The sequence below is a fragment of the Delphinus delphis genome, chromosome 18 (assembly GCF_949987515.2).
Source record: "Delphinus delphis chromosome 18, mDelDel1.2, whole genome shotgun sequence".
In the NCBI taxonomy this organism is placed as follows: Eukaryota; Metazoa; Chordata; class Mammalia; order Artiodactyla; family Delphinidae; genus Delphinus; species Delphinus delphis.
Window position 1 is genome coordinate 355,976 of NC_082700.1, and position 14,801 is coordinate 370,776.

General features: G+C 36.7%; 1 protein-coding gene across 1 annotated transcript in view; it reads left to right on the forward strand.

Annotated features, from left to right (window-relative positions):
• The window catches only part of RNF17 (ring finger protein 17), a 110,368-nt gene that overhangs the window by 82,899 nt on the left and 12,668 nt on the right, over nucleotides 1-14,801 (forward strand). The window contains exons 24-29 of the mRNA XM_059995543.1: nucleotides 505-607; nucleotides 1,829-1,944; nucleotides 3,597-3,886; nucleotides 5,182-5,345; nucleotides 13,142-13,261; nucleotides 14,241-14,321. Of these exons, the coding sequence (XP_059851526.1) occupies nucleotides 505-607; nucleotides 1,829-1,944; nucleotides 3,597-3,886; nucleotides 5,182-5,345; nucleotides 13,142-13,261; nucleotides 14,241-14,321 (874 nt within the window). The remainder of the gene's footprint in view (nucleotides 1-504; nucleotides 608-1,828; nucleotides 1,945-3,596; nucleotides 3,887-5,181; nucleotides 5,346-13,141; nucleotides 13,262-14,240; nucleotides 14,322-14,801) is intronic.

The window sequence follows — 14,801 nt, forward strand, 5'->3', positions numbered from 1 at the left end:
CACTACATGTCCGTGGTTGGTTGTATCTGGATGCAGAACTACAGATATGCAGGGCCAATTGTGAAGTTACACACAGGTTTCTGACTGCACGGGGGGTCAGCACCCCTAACCCCCACATCGTTCAAGAATCAAATGTGTGTACACATAACACAAAATACACCATCCCTGCTCTCTGAGTTTATAGTGTAGTTAGCATATATGAAATGTATATACTAGCTTTAAAAAACTTAAAACACATCTACTTTTTTAAGAGTTCTCAGTGTAGCTTCAGAACAGATGTACATAAATAACTTAGCATGTAATTTGGGCCGTAGCTAGAATAGAGGGATGAATAAAAGGCTATGAAAATGGGGAAGAAAATTGTGAGAATAATACAAAGCCATGTTTAAATTGACTTCTCACTACATATGTAGTTGGTTGAAATATATTTTTATATGATGGTTCTTTTATGTTTCTATATCCTATGCTATTTGTTACAAAACAAGTTGTCATTTTTTGTTTTAGACCAGCTGGTGGGAGTGACAAATGGACAGCAACAGCCTGTGACTGTCTCTCGTTTTACCTCACTGGAGCCGTAGCAACCGTCGTCATACAAGTGTGTGAACAGGTACAGTAGATGTGTACTGGTTATTTCATTGACATTTTCTACAAAAGCATTTATTTTGTTGAGAAAATAATAGTAAGCTATTTGGATTTTTTTTTTTGGCTGCGTGGCATGTGGGATCTTAGTTCCCCAACCAGGGATCGAACCTGTGCCCCCTGTAGTGGAAGCGTGGAGTCCTAACCACTGAACTGTCAAGGAATTCCCTATTTGGATATTTTTTTGCATCATTTTTTTTTGGTCTTCAAGTTATCACGCCTGTTTGGGAATTCGCTGGCAGTCCAGTGGTTAGCACTCCATGCTTTCACTGCCAAGGGCCCAGGTTCTGTTCTTGGTTGGGGAACTAAGATCCTGCAAGCCACACGACCTGGCCAATAAAAAACACTGTAACGCCTGTTTCATAATAGATACGTACTGTAAATGATTATATGAGTGAATCAAAACATTTCTAAACTAATATTCTTGAGTTGATAATTTGCATATTAAAAACCAGAAGGTATGTATGCTAGAGTGCAGTTCTGAAGCCTTTGATATTCTTTACGAATTGGTAGTTAGGCTTCTAGTGAAATCATATTAACTGTACATCATAAAAGGTGTTTGTATGAGTGCCGATTTGAGAAGAGGATACATATATAGGACATGTCCTTTCAGAACACTAAGAAATATTCCTTGTCTCCTTAACTTTTTTCTAATTTGATACATTTTATTGCATTAATGATTAGAATTTTCTTGTAAGTCTTTCCATGTTAATTTTTTCTTTGTGTACTTCCCCCATTTTTATAATAACATATAAAACAGAATATATGTTTTGTAGTTCTTTCTTTGGCTTTTCACAGCAGAAGAAAGGCACACCTGTGAAAATATATTTTAGTTCTATAATTACAAAGAATTCAGGAGAATAGAGAACTTGTAATTGAGGATGTTTTCCTCCCTCCCCAATCTGGGATGGAAAACACAGTTTTCAGTCGTCCTTTTTTCTCCTCCGCTTGGTATTTTTCCCCTGGACAGTGAAGTCTTCCTGATAGACTTCACAAAACAACTGTCTTTCTCTGATGACTGTCTTCCATGCTGTTTTCTCTCTGATATGTTCCGATATCAAAATTACTTGTTTGGGAATTTTTCTTTCTGGCATGGAGAAATGTGGAGGGAATACCTGTGAAAAGTGTAATGTTTATACGAAGTTGCGTTTTTGTGTCTCATATTTACTCTGCTCTTAAATCACTGCAGGAAAACAACACAACATGGCCATTACCTGTGAAAATTTTCTGCAGAGATAAAGAAGGAGGGTTTGTTGATGTCTCCAAATATTTGATTAAAAGGGGTTTGGCTTTGAGAGAAACGAGGTATAGACTATTTTTTTAAAACAGCATTTTGTGATGGAGGCTTCTTATGTGCCTGTGTAAATGTTCGTATCTGTGTGTGCTCAGACATGAATTGCCTCTTGTTTGCTCTTAAAAATGATTTATAACCTAATCCTGAGGAGCCAGCTTAGAAGTAAATTCATTCAGAATTGCTAAATGTTTAAATCCCTAGACATTTTTGCTTTTATACTTCCCCCTTTGCTCTGGCATTTATCAGTACATTTTAAACTAAAGGAAAAGAGAATTACACAGTGGGTACCAGATCTGAACCCTTTGGCCTCATTTGCTTAAGCAGAAATGTTTAAGCTTTATGTTGGAAATTCTGGTAGGTATATACCAAAATATATTTGTGTGATATAGGTAGCAAATGAGTAGAAATGGGTAGCCAAAAAAGTAATTGAACAATATTTACATGTAAAGATCCTTTCAGATACTAAATTTGGGGTTTAAATACCTTTGATCCAAGGGGAGAAGGATCAGGATATCACTGTAACTCTAGTTTCCTCTTTATCTTTTTCCTTCTAGAGGTAGAGGTATATTAGAATTGCAGATACATGTTCCAAGTGGTCACCTTCTACCATACGTGGCCAGATCTCTTTTTTTATCTTAGATTATTATACCTTACCTTATTTGGATCAGGACCCCAATCTTGATGAAATGGAAGGAGAATGAGAGATCAGAAATAATACGAAACCCGAGGTAGTTGGCCAGGTGTGGTAGATGCTGACTTCACTGCCTGGGCCTTGGCAGTTAGCCAGGCTCTGCATCTAGTCCTGCATTCACTGACTTCAGGCTAACACAGTTCCTCGCTGAAAGAAATGTTAAAGTGAAAAATGCTGGGCAAGTTTATATTAACTAACAATATCTGCCACTAATTTAATGTTCTTTTCTACTTTTCTGGCACTAAAACTACTACCTCAAGGCTGGGAGTGATGAGGGAGCGGTGTTAGTTGAGGAATTATGCAGCTATTATCTTATCAGTGCTCATTTCCTTTTGAAAGAAAGAAAATACAGGAAAGTGGAAGAAACAAAAATCTGCCATCATTTTTCTAAGATAAAAATGTTAATATTTCCTTCTAGGGTTTTTTATAGGCATTTTTTTTAATTGGAAGGGAATAACAGGAAGTAAAGCAATTATGAATGAATATAGCATGTGTTACCACTAACACTTAATATCTGAATAGTATGGAAAAACTGTATTTTTTAAGGGACTCATTATCTTTGTATTATTTTATGAATGTTGATAACTTGCCACATGTATGATCTGTCTTTGGGCTAAACTAGAATCAGCTTGAAGCTGTTGTATTTCCCAATAACACCTAGTTAATTGTATGATACTTGGGATATACTTAATAGATTTTAAGAGAGAATAGCGTGTAAATATGGGATAGTAATTTAATGCATTTAAGTGAAATTATATTGCTTTATTATCATCAAGCTCATGCATAATTTAAAATAATTTTCGTTATAACTTAAAGTATGCTCATTTTTATGTAACAAATTAGACTAGGATATCCTAGATTAATTAGACTAGACTGATCCTTCAAGTATATTTGAAGGATTCTTTTTATATTGTTTTCCCAGAATTTTTTTATTTGCTCATGGTTAGATATATTCTTTTTTGCATGTTACAGAACTAATAAATTACATAACAACCATTCATTATCCCAGAAGTCTCTGGAAATCCCACTGGTACAAGGAGAGTCAGTGGTTACTAAGTGTATTAAAATTAACTCTGACCCTGACAAAAAAGCTGCTGATATTCTCAGTGAACACGAGGTGTCTGAATTTAAGGAGAAAATTCTAGAACCAAGAACCACTGGATGCTATAAACCACCAGCTATTCCTAACCAGAAAGTATTTGAGGCAGTAGTCAGCTGCATTGGTGATGATGGAACTATATTTGTGATACCTAAATTATCAGGTAAGATCTTTCACATTATGCAGTATTCTGTACAAGTGGTCGCTTTTACTACTAGAGAATTTTAATTGGAAGGGAATATCTCTAGTAAAATACACATGGATTGAAATTCCTTGGGCAGATATTTAACCTTTCTGAACCTCTTTTTCACTGAGTTGTTGTGAGGTTTGAATGAAATAATGCATGAAAAGTGCTTTGCACAATGCCTAGCACATGAAAATCATTTATTGAGACATTGGGCATGGATAAACATTGGGCCTAAGATAAGCATGGTTATCCAGTTATACAAGTTTGGAGGCTCTCTAAGAAAAAAGAATACAAATGTTTATATTCATTTAAAAGTGAGAAAAGAAGTCACAACAAATGACTGGAGAGTCAGGGCCATTTGAGATTCAGGTCCTTCCTGAGATCTCTTTAGCTTATGTACTAACGCTTCCTTTCTACAACCTGAGTGTGTCCAGGACACTTGATGACTCACAGCAGCTCTAGCTTTCACGGGACTTAAGCTCCATTAGCTTCATAGTAAGTCCACCTACGGATAGGGGTATGGGGGCTACGAATTTGTTGAAATTTTTGTCTCATGTGTTGATCTGCTAAATACTGTTTTTTAATTTGAAAACCAGACTAAATCTGTGTAATTGGCTATTCTAGAAGTGAGTAGTGTTTCAGACTTGTAGCAACAGTACTTAATCCAGAAACTTTGCTTGACGTGTGTAAATAATCATAGCTAGAACTGGTTGCCAGATGCCTTACTTTCAATCTCCTGCAATACTGATAATGTGGGCTAGCACTATTACACCCAGTTTACAGAAGAACAGACTGAGGCTTATGCCCAGGAGCTTGCAACTAAAGTAGTAGAGCTGTTATAGGAACTGACACCAGAGCTTGCCCTCTCTGGCATCAGTTATGGGCATATAAATTTACTGTGGAAATAATGAGCCAGTTAGCAGGAAGTAGCAATATTAGAATTTTAATATTATACCCGCAGCACTATGCTGTATCTAAGCATCAAATAACAAAGAGCTTTTAATGATTCTTGCACTTCCAAGATAATGCTTGTGTTTGTAACCATAGATCAGAATAATAATTTACATGTTGTTAGTCAGTAGTATGTTTCGAAACATATTGAAGCTATTGACTAAATTAGATTTTTATTAAAGCTCTATTATGTGGGGAGTGATTTTTAATTCCTTTTAATGTTATCTAAGTGATGAAGTTACTAAAGTTTGATGATGACTTCATTTGAAAATGGTAGGGAATTTTTCCTAAATGCTTTCTATTTTTAATAATTTCTTCAGAATTTGAACTAATAAAAATGATGAATGAAATTCAGAGTAATTTAAAATGCCTTGGTCTTTTGGAGCCTTATTTCTGGAGAAAGGGAGAAGCTTGTGCAGTAAGGGGGTCAGATACTTTGTGGTATCGAGGCAAAGTAATGGAAGTCATTGGCGGCACTATCAGGGTGAGTCTGAAATTCTTTTGTGACTATTTTAAGGCTAAGTGCTATAACATTAAGAGGTCTTTCAAGTTCAGATACATGAAATTTTGATTAAAACATCTTTTAATGAGTTCATTCATGTAGGAGAATCACTTAGATGCATTATATATTTATTTGTAATAAGAATTCCTCTTTTTATTTTCAAGTATATTTATTAACCTGAATAACAAAAGAATATTTCCAGATAGGGATTTTTACCACTGAAACTTTAATGGTACCACTTATTTGTGATTGGCAGCCTTATTTGTGTGCATGGTGCTAAATAAAACAATTTACTTTCCAGTATATTCTATATCTCCTTAGTAAATTTGTTTACGGGACCCCCTAATTTACCCTTTCACATTAGGGTTAATTTACTCTTTCCGGAATACTAAGAATAGTACTTGAGTTTCATCTAAAATCTTCAGAAAGAGCTGCATACAGTTGACCCTTGAACAGCACTAGGGCTGGGGAGACGACACTCTCTGTAGCTGACCTGAGTATAATTTATATCATTCTTCCAAGTCCACGGTTCTGTGTCGCGGATTCAGTCAGCTGTCGATCATGTAGTGCTGTAGTAGGTTTTTACTGAAAAAAATCCATGTGGAAGTGGACCCTCATAGTTTAAACCCGTGTTGTTCAAGGGTCAACTGTACTTTGAAAATATGTGTATATAAAAATATAGATGGAAAATGCCTCCATTTACATTGTACTTTAAGTATAGCAATGAAATCAAGAGACATTCAGCCTGTGAAGATTTTGGTTTTAGGAAGGGAGGGAAAATTAAGAAGAAAAGTCTTTTGTTAATACTTGAACAGGAGATTATTATCTATTTGATGATGATACCTGACAATAACGTAGCACTTCAGGTTTCTAAGCTTTTTTCACATATGCGTGTTTGTATTTTCTTATTCGTTTCCAACTATCATAGATGTAGATTACTATTCCCATTTTACCAGTAAGAAAATTGAAATTTATGTTCAGTGATGTGTCTGAGGTCAACATGTCAGTGGGTGGTGGTACTAGAATTCATATCTAAGCATCTGATTCCAAAATTTCTGATCTAAGCCTTGTGCTTTTTGTGCTGGAATACAGACTTTACAGGGTTTTGTGGGTTTTTTTCCTGGAAGGTATCTTTTATTTTTATTTTTTAAAATTTTTATTGCAGTATAGTTGATTTACAATGTTGTGTTAGCTTCAGGTATACAGCAAAGTGATTTAGTTATACATATACATTTATTTATTTTCATAGGTTTTTAAAAAAAAATTTTATTTATTCAATTTATTTATTTTTGGCTGTGTCGGGTCTTTGTTGCTGCACATGGGGTTTCTCTAGTTGGCCGCGAGTGGGGACTACTCTTTGTTGAGGTGTGCGGGCTTCTTACTGTGGTGGCTTCTCTTGTTGCAGAACACAGGCTCTAGGCGCGTGGGCTTCAGTAATTGCAGCACGCAGGCTCAGTAGTTGTGGCTCGTGGTCTCTAGAGCACAGGCTCAGTAGTTGTAGCGCACGGGGCTTAGTTGCTCTGCAGCATGTGGGATCTTCCCAGACCAGGGACTGAACCCATGTCCCCTGCATCGGCAGGTGGATTCTCAACCACTGCGCCACCATGGAAGCCCTTCATAGATTTTTTTTTTTTTTGCGGTACGCGGGCCTCTCACCGTCGTGGTCTCTCCTGTTGCGGAGCACAGGCTCCAGACGCACAAGCTCAGCGGCCATGGCTCACGGGCCCAGCCGCTCCATGGCATGTGGGATCTTCCCGGACTGGGGCACGAACCTGTGTCCCCGACATCGGCAGGCGGACTCTCAACCACTGCGCCACCAGGGAAGCCCCTTCATAGGTTTTTAATAGAAGTACGATGGTTTCAAATTTTGGGTTACTATTTAGGTATATGGATACGCAACAGATTCATGTGTTTATATGCAAATGAGTCTATTTTCACATACATTTGAATTGTTCAGATAACTTTTTTAATCTAAAAGTAAATTGAAATTCAATTTTCATTAAGTTATTAAATTCATAATCTTTACATATATAGGATCCAAATAAGATAGTGGTGAACTATATTTTTTTCATACTTTCTAATATCTCTTTTTTAAATTTGAGAGTATTTTGATATTTTAATCATCATTTTTAATTATTTTCCTATGCATTTCAAGTATACACAATAAATTTTTCATTCCTTAACCTGATATCTTTCAAGGTTATCCTGTGATCCACATTAAGAAATAGACATTACATGTAACTGTACGTACCCTAACTACCTGTGAAGTACTCAGATAATTTTTATTCAATTCTATTTCATTTTTTTAATGCTGACTGCCAAGACAGCCCAATTAAACAGTGATATGTTCATTTCATTAAGTTGGGGTAACAGAAGTAACTTATTGACATTCCTTATTCTTGAAACAATTTAGAAACTGAATAATCAAAATTAAATAAAGCATTTTTAAAAATGGACTGTTGAGGACTTCTAGTTTCTGGTTCCACATTTAAGAAGCTTTGAAGTTGCCACACCATCCTAACAGCAAGTAAAAAGCTGAACAAACTGAAAAATCTGTAACTCTTCTTGTATCTGTAAGAGAGGGAGTACAAAGGGCAAACCACTGCCCCAACAGTTAGAGAGTCAGGTGAATATAGGGAGTCACAGCTTATGGGAGCAGAGACTGACGACCAGAACTCTAATGGAAGAATTGCTGGAATTTTTTTTTTTTTTTTTTTTTTGCTGCACCACATGGCTTATGGGATCTTAGTTCCCCAACTGGGGTTGAACCCGGGCCCTCGGCAGTGAGAGCCTAGAGTCTTAACCATTGGACTGCCAGGGAATTCCCAAGAATTGCTGGAATTTAGTGTGGACAACTCTGAGAGGCAAAAACTCCAGGGAACCCAGTCATCAGAAGGTTCCACACGGTTCTGTGAGATTTATCTCCAAGAGCTTGACCAGGTTCTCACATAAATATCAGAGATGCTTCCAGCAGAGGAAGGAGAAAAGGAACCATTTTGAAATATGCTAGAGCATTCTGTTTTTCTTAATAAGGCCTGCACTCAGGAGACAGTAGTTAAGCAGGGCCTAAGCATCTGGGGTATTACCAGAGCCTAATCAACCTGGGGGAAAGGAAATTACCCAATTCCAGTTAACTCTAGCTTTCCACATGGGAAAAAGACCCAACTCCAGCTCACTATATAATCCTTTCCCACTTTAGGGAGTAGAGCAAAAAACTGAGAAACACTTGTGAAGTTCACAGTCTGAAAGCATAGTCTCAGTGAAAGACTGAGACGTAATCATAAGACTATAGAACATTTCCCCTCCCGCCACACCTTCCTACCACATTACTGAAGGCCCATTTATAGCAGTTCCTTTTACACAGTACATATCTGGCTATCAAGAAAAAACTACAAAACAGTATGATATTGGCATAAAAAAAAGATGCATAGATCAGTGGAATAGAATAGACAGCCTAGAAATAAACCTACGCACATGTGAACAATTAATTTATGACAAAGCCAAGAATATACAATGGGGATAGGACAGTCTCTTCAATAAATGGTGTTGGGAAAACTGGACAGCCACATGCAAAAGAATGAAACTAGACCACTGTCTTAAACAGTACACACAAATTAACTCAAAATAGATTATAGGGCTTCCCTGGTGGCGCAGTGGTTGAGAGTCCGCCTGCCGATGCAGGGGACACGGGTTCGTGCCCCGGTCCGGGAGGATCCCACATGCTGCGGAGCGGCTGGGTCCGTGAGCCATGGCCGCTGAGCCTGCGCGTCCAGAGCCTGTGCTCCGCAGCAGGAGAGGCCACAACAGTGAGAGGCCCGTGTACCACAAAAAAAAAAAAAAAAAAGAGTAGCTATAATGATTTCAGAACAGATTCAAAGCAAGGAAGGTTATCAAGGAAAAAGGGCATTACATAATGAAAAAGGGTCAGTTTTCCAAGAAGACATAAAATTCTGAATGTCTTAATAAATTCTTAACATGGCCCTAAGAACAGAGAGTCAAACTACGTGAGGCAAAAACTAGTAGAACTGCAAGGAGAAATAGGTGTATCCACTATCATAGTTGGAGACTTCCAACACCCCCCCCAAATCAGAAATGGACAGATCCAACTGGCAGAAAATCAGTAAGGACATAACTGAATTCAGCAACAACATCATCAACTGCATATAATTAGCATCTATAGAATTATTCCTCCAACAACAGCAAGATACACATTGTTAAGCTCACATGGAATATTCACCAAGATAGACCACATTCTGGGCTGTAAAACACACCTTAAATTTAAAAGAATAGGAATCAGTGTTTGCTGTCAGACCACAATAGAGTTAAACTAGAAATCAGTAAGAGAAAGACAACTGGAAAATCCCAAAATGCATGGAGATTTAACAGCAAACTTCTAAATAACTCATGGGTCAAAGAAGAAATCTCAAGAGAAATATTAAAATATTTTGAACTAAATGAAAATAACTTACAAAATTTATGAGATGCAGCTAAAGCAGTTCTGAGGGGAAAATTCATTGCATTGAATGCACACACACGCGCGCGCACACACACACACACACACACACATATATAATAAAAGAAGGAAAGTCTAAAATCAGTTATCTATGTTTCTACCTTAGAAAATTAGAAAAAGAAAAAAAAAGCCAAAGTAAGCAGAAGAAAAGAAATAGTAAGAGCTCCTGACCAGGTAGAGCTGAAATCTGTGAATCCCTGAAAACAGGAATTCAAGGGAAAAAAATTAATGAGATTTAAAGTTGGTTCGTTGAAAAGTTTGATAAAATCGATAACCCTCTGGCCTGGCTAGCCAAGAAAAAAAAAAGAAAAACGACACAAATTACTAATATCAGAAATAAAAGGGATATCAATACAGATTTAATGAACACTGAAAGATAAAGGAATACTGTGAACAAGTATACCCACACATTGGATAACCTAGATGGACTAGACCATGTACCGCAAAAAAAAAAAAAAGCAAGAGACTCATCAAAAAGCTCTTGGAACTAGTAAGCAATTACAGGAAGATTGCAGAATATAAGGTTAATATACATAACTCAATTTCTTTCTCATATACTAGCAGTGAACAGATGGAATTGGAAACAAAAAACAATACCATTTTACGTTAGCACCCCCAAAACAAAATACTTAGGTGTAAATCTAACAAAATATATACAAAGATATATAAGAGGAAAACTGCAGAACTCTGATGAACAAAATCAAAGAACAAAATTAATGGAGCAACACTCTGTTCTTGGATAGGAAGACTCGATGTCAAGATGTCAGGTGTTTTCAACTGTATTTATGGATTCAGTGCAATCCTAGTCAAAATTACAGCAAGTTATTTTGTGGATATCAGCAAACTTTATTCTTAAGTTTATATGGAGAGACAAAAGAGTCAGGATAGACAACACAATATTGAAGGAGAAGAACAAAGTTAAAGGACTGACAACGCTAGGCTTCAAGACTTAGTATAAAGTTAACCGAGACAGTGTGGTATTGGCAAAGCAAAATACAAATAGATCAATGGAATAGACTAGAGAACACAGAAATAAACCCACATAAGTATAGTCAATGATCTTTGACAAAGGAGCAGTGGCAATGCAACTGAGCAAAGATAGTCTCCTCAGCAAATGGTGCTGGAACAATGGAACATCCACATGCAAAAAAATCTAGACACAGATTTCACACCTTCCATAAAAATCATCTCTAAATGGACTACAGACCTAAATGTAAAACATAAAACTGTAAGACTCCTAGAAAGACAACATAGAAACATAGATGACCTTTAATATGGCAATGACTTTTTAGATACAGCACCAAAGACATGACCCATGAAAGAAATAAGGTACAAGCTGGACTTCATTAAAATTAAAAACTTCTCCTCTGCAAAAGACAATGTCAGGATAATGAGAAAACAAGCTAAACACTGGGAGAAAATACTTGCAAAATACACATCTGATAAAGGACTGTTATCCAAAATATACAAAGAACTCTTAAAATTTAACAGTAAGAAAACAAGCCAATTTAAAAAATGGACCACAGACCTTAACAGATACCTCACCAAAGGAGACATACAGATGGCAAATAAGGATATGAAAAGAAGTTCCACATCATATGTCACCAGGGAAATGCAAGTTAATACAAGATAGCACTACACATATACTAGAATGGCCAAAATTTGGAACACTGACGACACCAAATGCTGGTGAGGATATGGAGCAACTGAAACCCTCCACTGCTGGTGGGAGTGCACAGTGGTACATCCACTTCGGCAGACAGTTTGGTGGTTTCTCAACAACTAAATCTACTCTTAACATATGATCCAGCAGTCGCACTCCTTGGTATTGTTGACCTGAAATAAACAGACTGCCAGATACTTCTCCAGCAAAGTTGGGTTTATTCAGGATCAGCAGAGAATTACAATTCAGGGTCTGCAGGAACGTGCAAGTTCCTGCAAAGCAAGGAAAGGAGAACACGTTTATAGAGAAAAAAAGGAAGTGGGTATGGCTCTAGTAAACAAAGCGTCCGTGGCTTTTCATTGGCTGAGTCCTTCCCAGGAAAGAAGAAGAGTCTGTATTCCTCCTGTTGGGCTCTGCTATCATCAAAGGACATGGAGCTCCCCCTTTCTGATCTCCCAACTCTGTTTAAGTGAGGTTTCTGTTTATTAAATTTTTACAGTATTTACCCAAAGGAGTTGAAAACATGTCCACACAAAAACCTGTTTATAAGAGCTTTATTCATAATTGCCAAACTTGGAGGCACCCAAGATGTCCCTCAGTAGGTAAACGGATAAATAAGCTTGTAGTGCATTCATACAATGCAATATTATTCAGTGCTAAAAAGAAATGAGCTCTCGAGCCATGAAAAGCCATGGCTTTAAGGACGAACCTTAAATGTATATCACTAAGTGAAAGCAAGTCTGAAAAGGCTACATATACTGTATGACTCCAACTATATGACCTTCTAGAAAATGCAAAATATGGAGATAGTAAAAAGATGTTTGCCAGGGGTTGCGGGGAGGGAGGACAGAGGATTTTTAGGGCAATGAAAACACCCTTTGTTTTCACAGAGTATCTTTATACATTTGTCAGTCCCACAGGGTGTACATCACCAAGTGAACCCTAACGTAATCTATATGGACCTTGATTTTGACGTATCCATGTAGGTTCATGATTATAACAAATTACCACTGTGGTGCAGGATGTTACAGTGAGGGAGGCTGGGGTGTGAGGGAAATCTCTGTACCTTTCTCTAAATTTTGCTGTGAACCCAAAGTTCTTTAAAAAATGAAGTCTTTAGAAAGTTATTTTACAAAATTTGAGGAACATTGGATGACTTAAAAACAAGTTTCTTTCTCATAGGACTTCTCAGAACCTTTATTATGCAGTGTGATTCTCCAGGAAGGAAACATTACATGCAGAGTTTCCCAAACTGTGAAACTGAGGAATACTGAGAAATGTTCTTTTATTAAATGGAAATCAGGACTTCTAAAGTACTTGGAAAAACAAAAGAAAAATTTTAAACATCCTCCAAAAAATTGATTATTCTCAAGAAAAGAAAAAGCTTTTGTTCATTTGTAAGAAAACCTTTTGACAGTGAGGTTTGATACACTATGGGATGAGGAAATACAGTGTTACTTTTTTTCTAGAGATTTTTTAAATCCAGATTTATATCTCCTTCTAGAATGTCTTTTCTTTTTTATTCTCTTTAATACCAGGGAGTCCTTTCTGTCCCCTAGTTTTTAGTAGTATGTTTTAATTATGAACTTTGTCCTGTTTCAGGTACAATATTTAGATCACGGATTCACTGAGAAGATTCCACAGTGTCATCTTTACCCTATTTTGCTATATCCTGATACACCCCAACTTTGTATTCCTTGTCAGCTCTATAATACCATACCTGTGAGTAAACAGGGATTTATAGGATGATTAATTTTAAAATACTGTCTTTATTAACAATAGTTTTCTAGAAATTAGAATGTAAGATGAAATCCCTTTCAGTGCAACAAAAATAATATTTAGAAATAAGCTTACAAAGATAGCTAAAGGGCCTTTAGGAAGAAAATGACAGAATTATACTGAAGGATATAAAAATATCTGAATAAATTAAGAGAGATAATGTCTTCGTAGATGGGAATTTTGTTTGGAATTGTTAATTTTTAGTTACGGTTCAAATAAAATTTCAAGAAATTTGAAGCTGGATCAGAGAAGGGAATGGTATATTAATTATCTCTTGCTATATAACAAATTAAGCTTAAAATTTAGTGGTCTAAATCGACAATAAGCTTTTTAAAAATTTCATACAGTTTCTGTGGCTCAGGCATTGGGAACAGCTTAGCTGGGTGTTTTGGCTCAGGGTCCCTGATGACTCTGCAGCCAAGATGTGCACCAGAAATGCAATAACCCAAAGGACTGACTGGGCTGAAGAACCTGCTTCCAGATGCTCACGTACAGGGCGCTGGCAGGAAGCTGGGCCTCCTCGTGGGCTTTTGGCAGGAGGCTCCAATTTCCTGGCCAAGTGAACCTCTTAACACATAAGACGTAATAGTCACTGCTCCTTAATAAATACACATTGTAGTCAGTATACAAGCACTGCTTTGGCATATTGGCCTCTTTTAAAAGTTTTATGATGCTTTGTTTTTAGTGCAGGTTTATCTTTTTAAAGCATAAAATGCTTTAAGAGAGTAACATGGGGAGAAGCTGAGACAAATTATTAGTTTCTTAAGATCATTTTTATCATATACCCATGATATTCTCTGAAAACTGCCTATATATTTTGTCCTTCTCTCTAGTGTTATCTGTTTATGGCTACTTTTGTGTATCTTCATTTACTTCCTGCTTTTATTTTGTGAAAGAATCTGAGTTTATTAATCCCAAATAGGTCGGGAATGTCTGGCAACCAGATGCAGTAGAACTCCTTCAGGAACTGCTTTCAAAGAGAGAGGTGGAAGTTCACATTATGGTAATTTGTATTTAAAGCATATATCATTGGGACTTCCCTGGGAGTCCAGTCGTTAAGACTTTGCCTTCCGATGCAGGGGCTGTGGGTTTGATCCCTGGTCGGGGACCTAGGATCCCACATGCCTCTCGGCCAAGGGACCAAAAAACAGAAGCAATATTGTAACAAATTCAATAAAGACTTTAAAAATGGTTCACATCAAAAAATCTTAAAACAACCAACTTCAAAAAAAATTTAAAATAAAGCATATATCATTGATTTAGTTAATTAGCCATAAAGTGTTACAGGTAATATAATTTGAGGGATTTTTTTATGAAGAACTATGTTCCTGTGTGATTATCAGTTACTCGTTAACATAAAAGAAGTTACCACTTTGGTTCCTAGGCTCATTTTAAATAAACCTAATTTTGAGCAAGTTCCTGAGAACTTCCATAAGCAAGTAACTTGGAAGATTCCTTATTAACAACTTATTTTGACACAAGG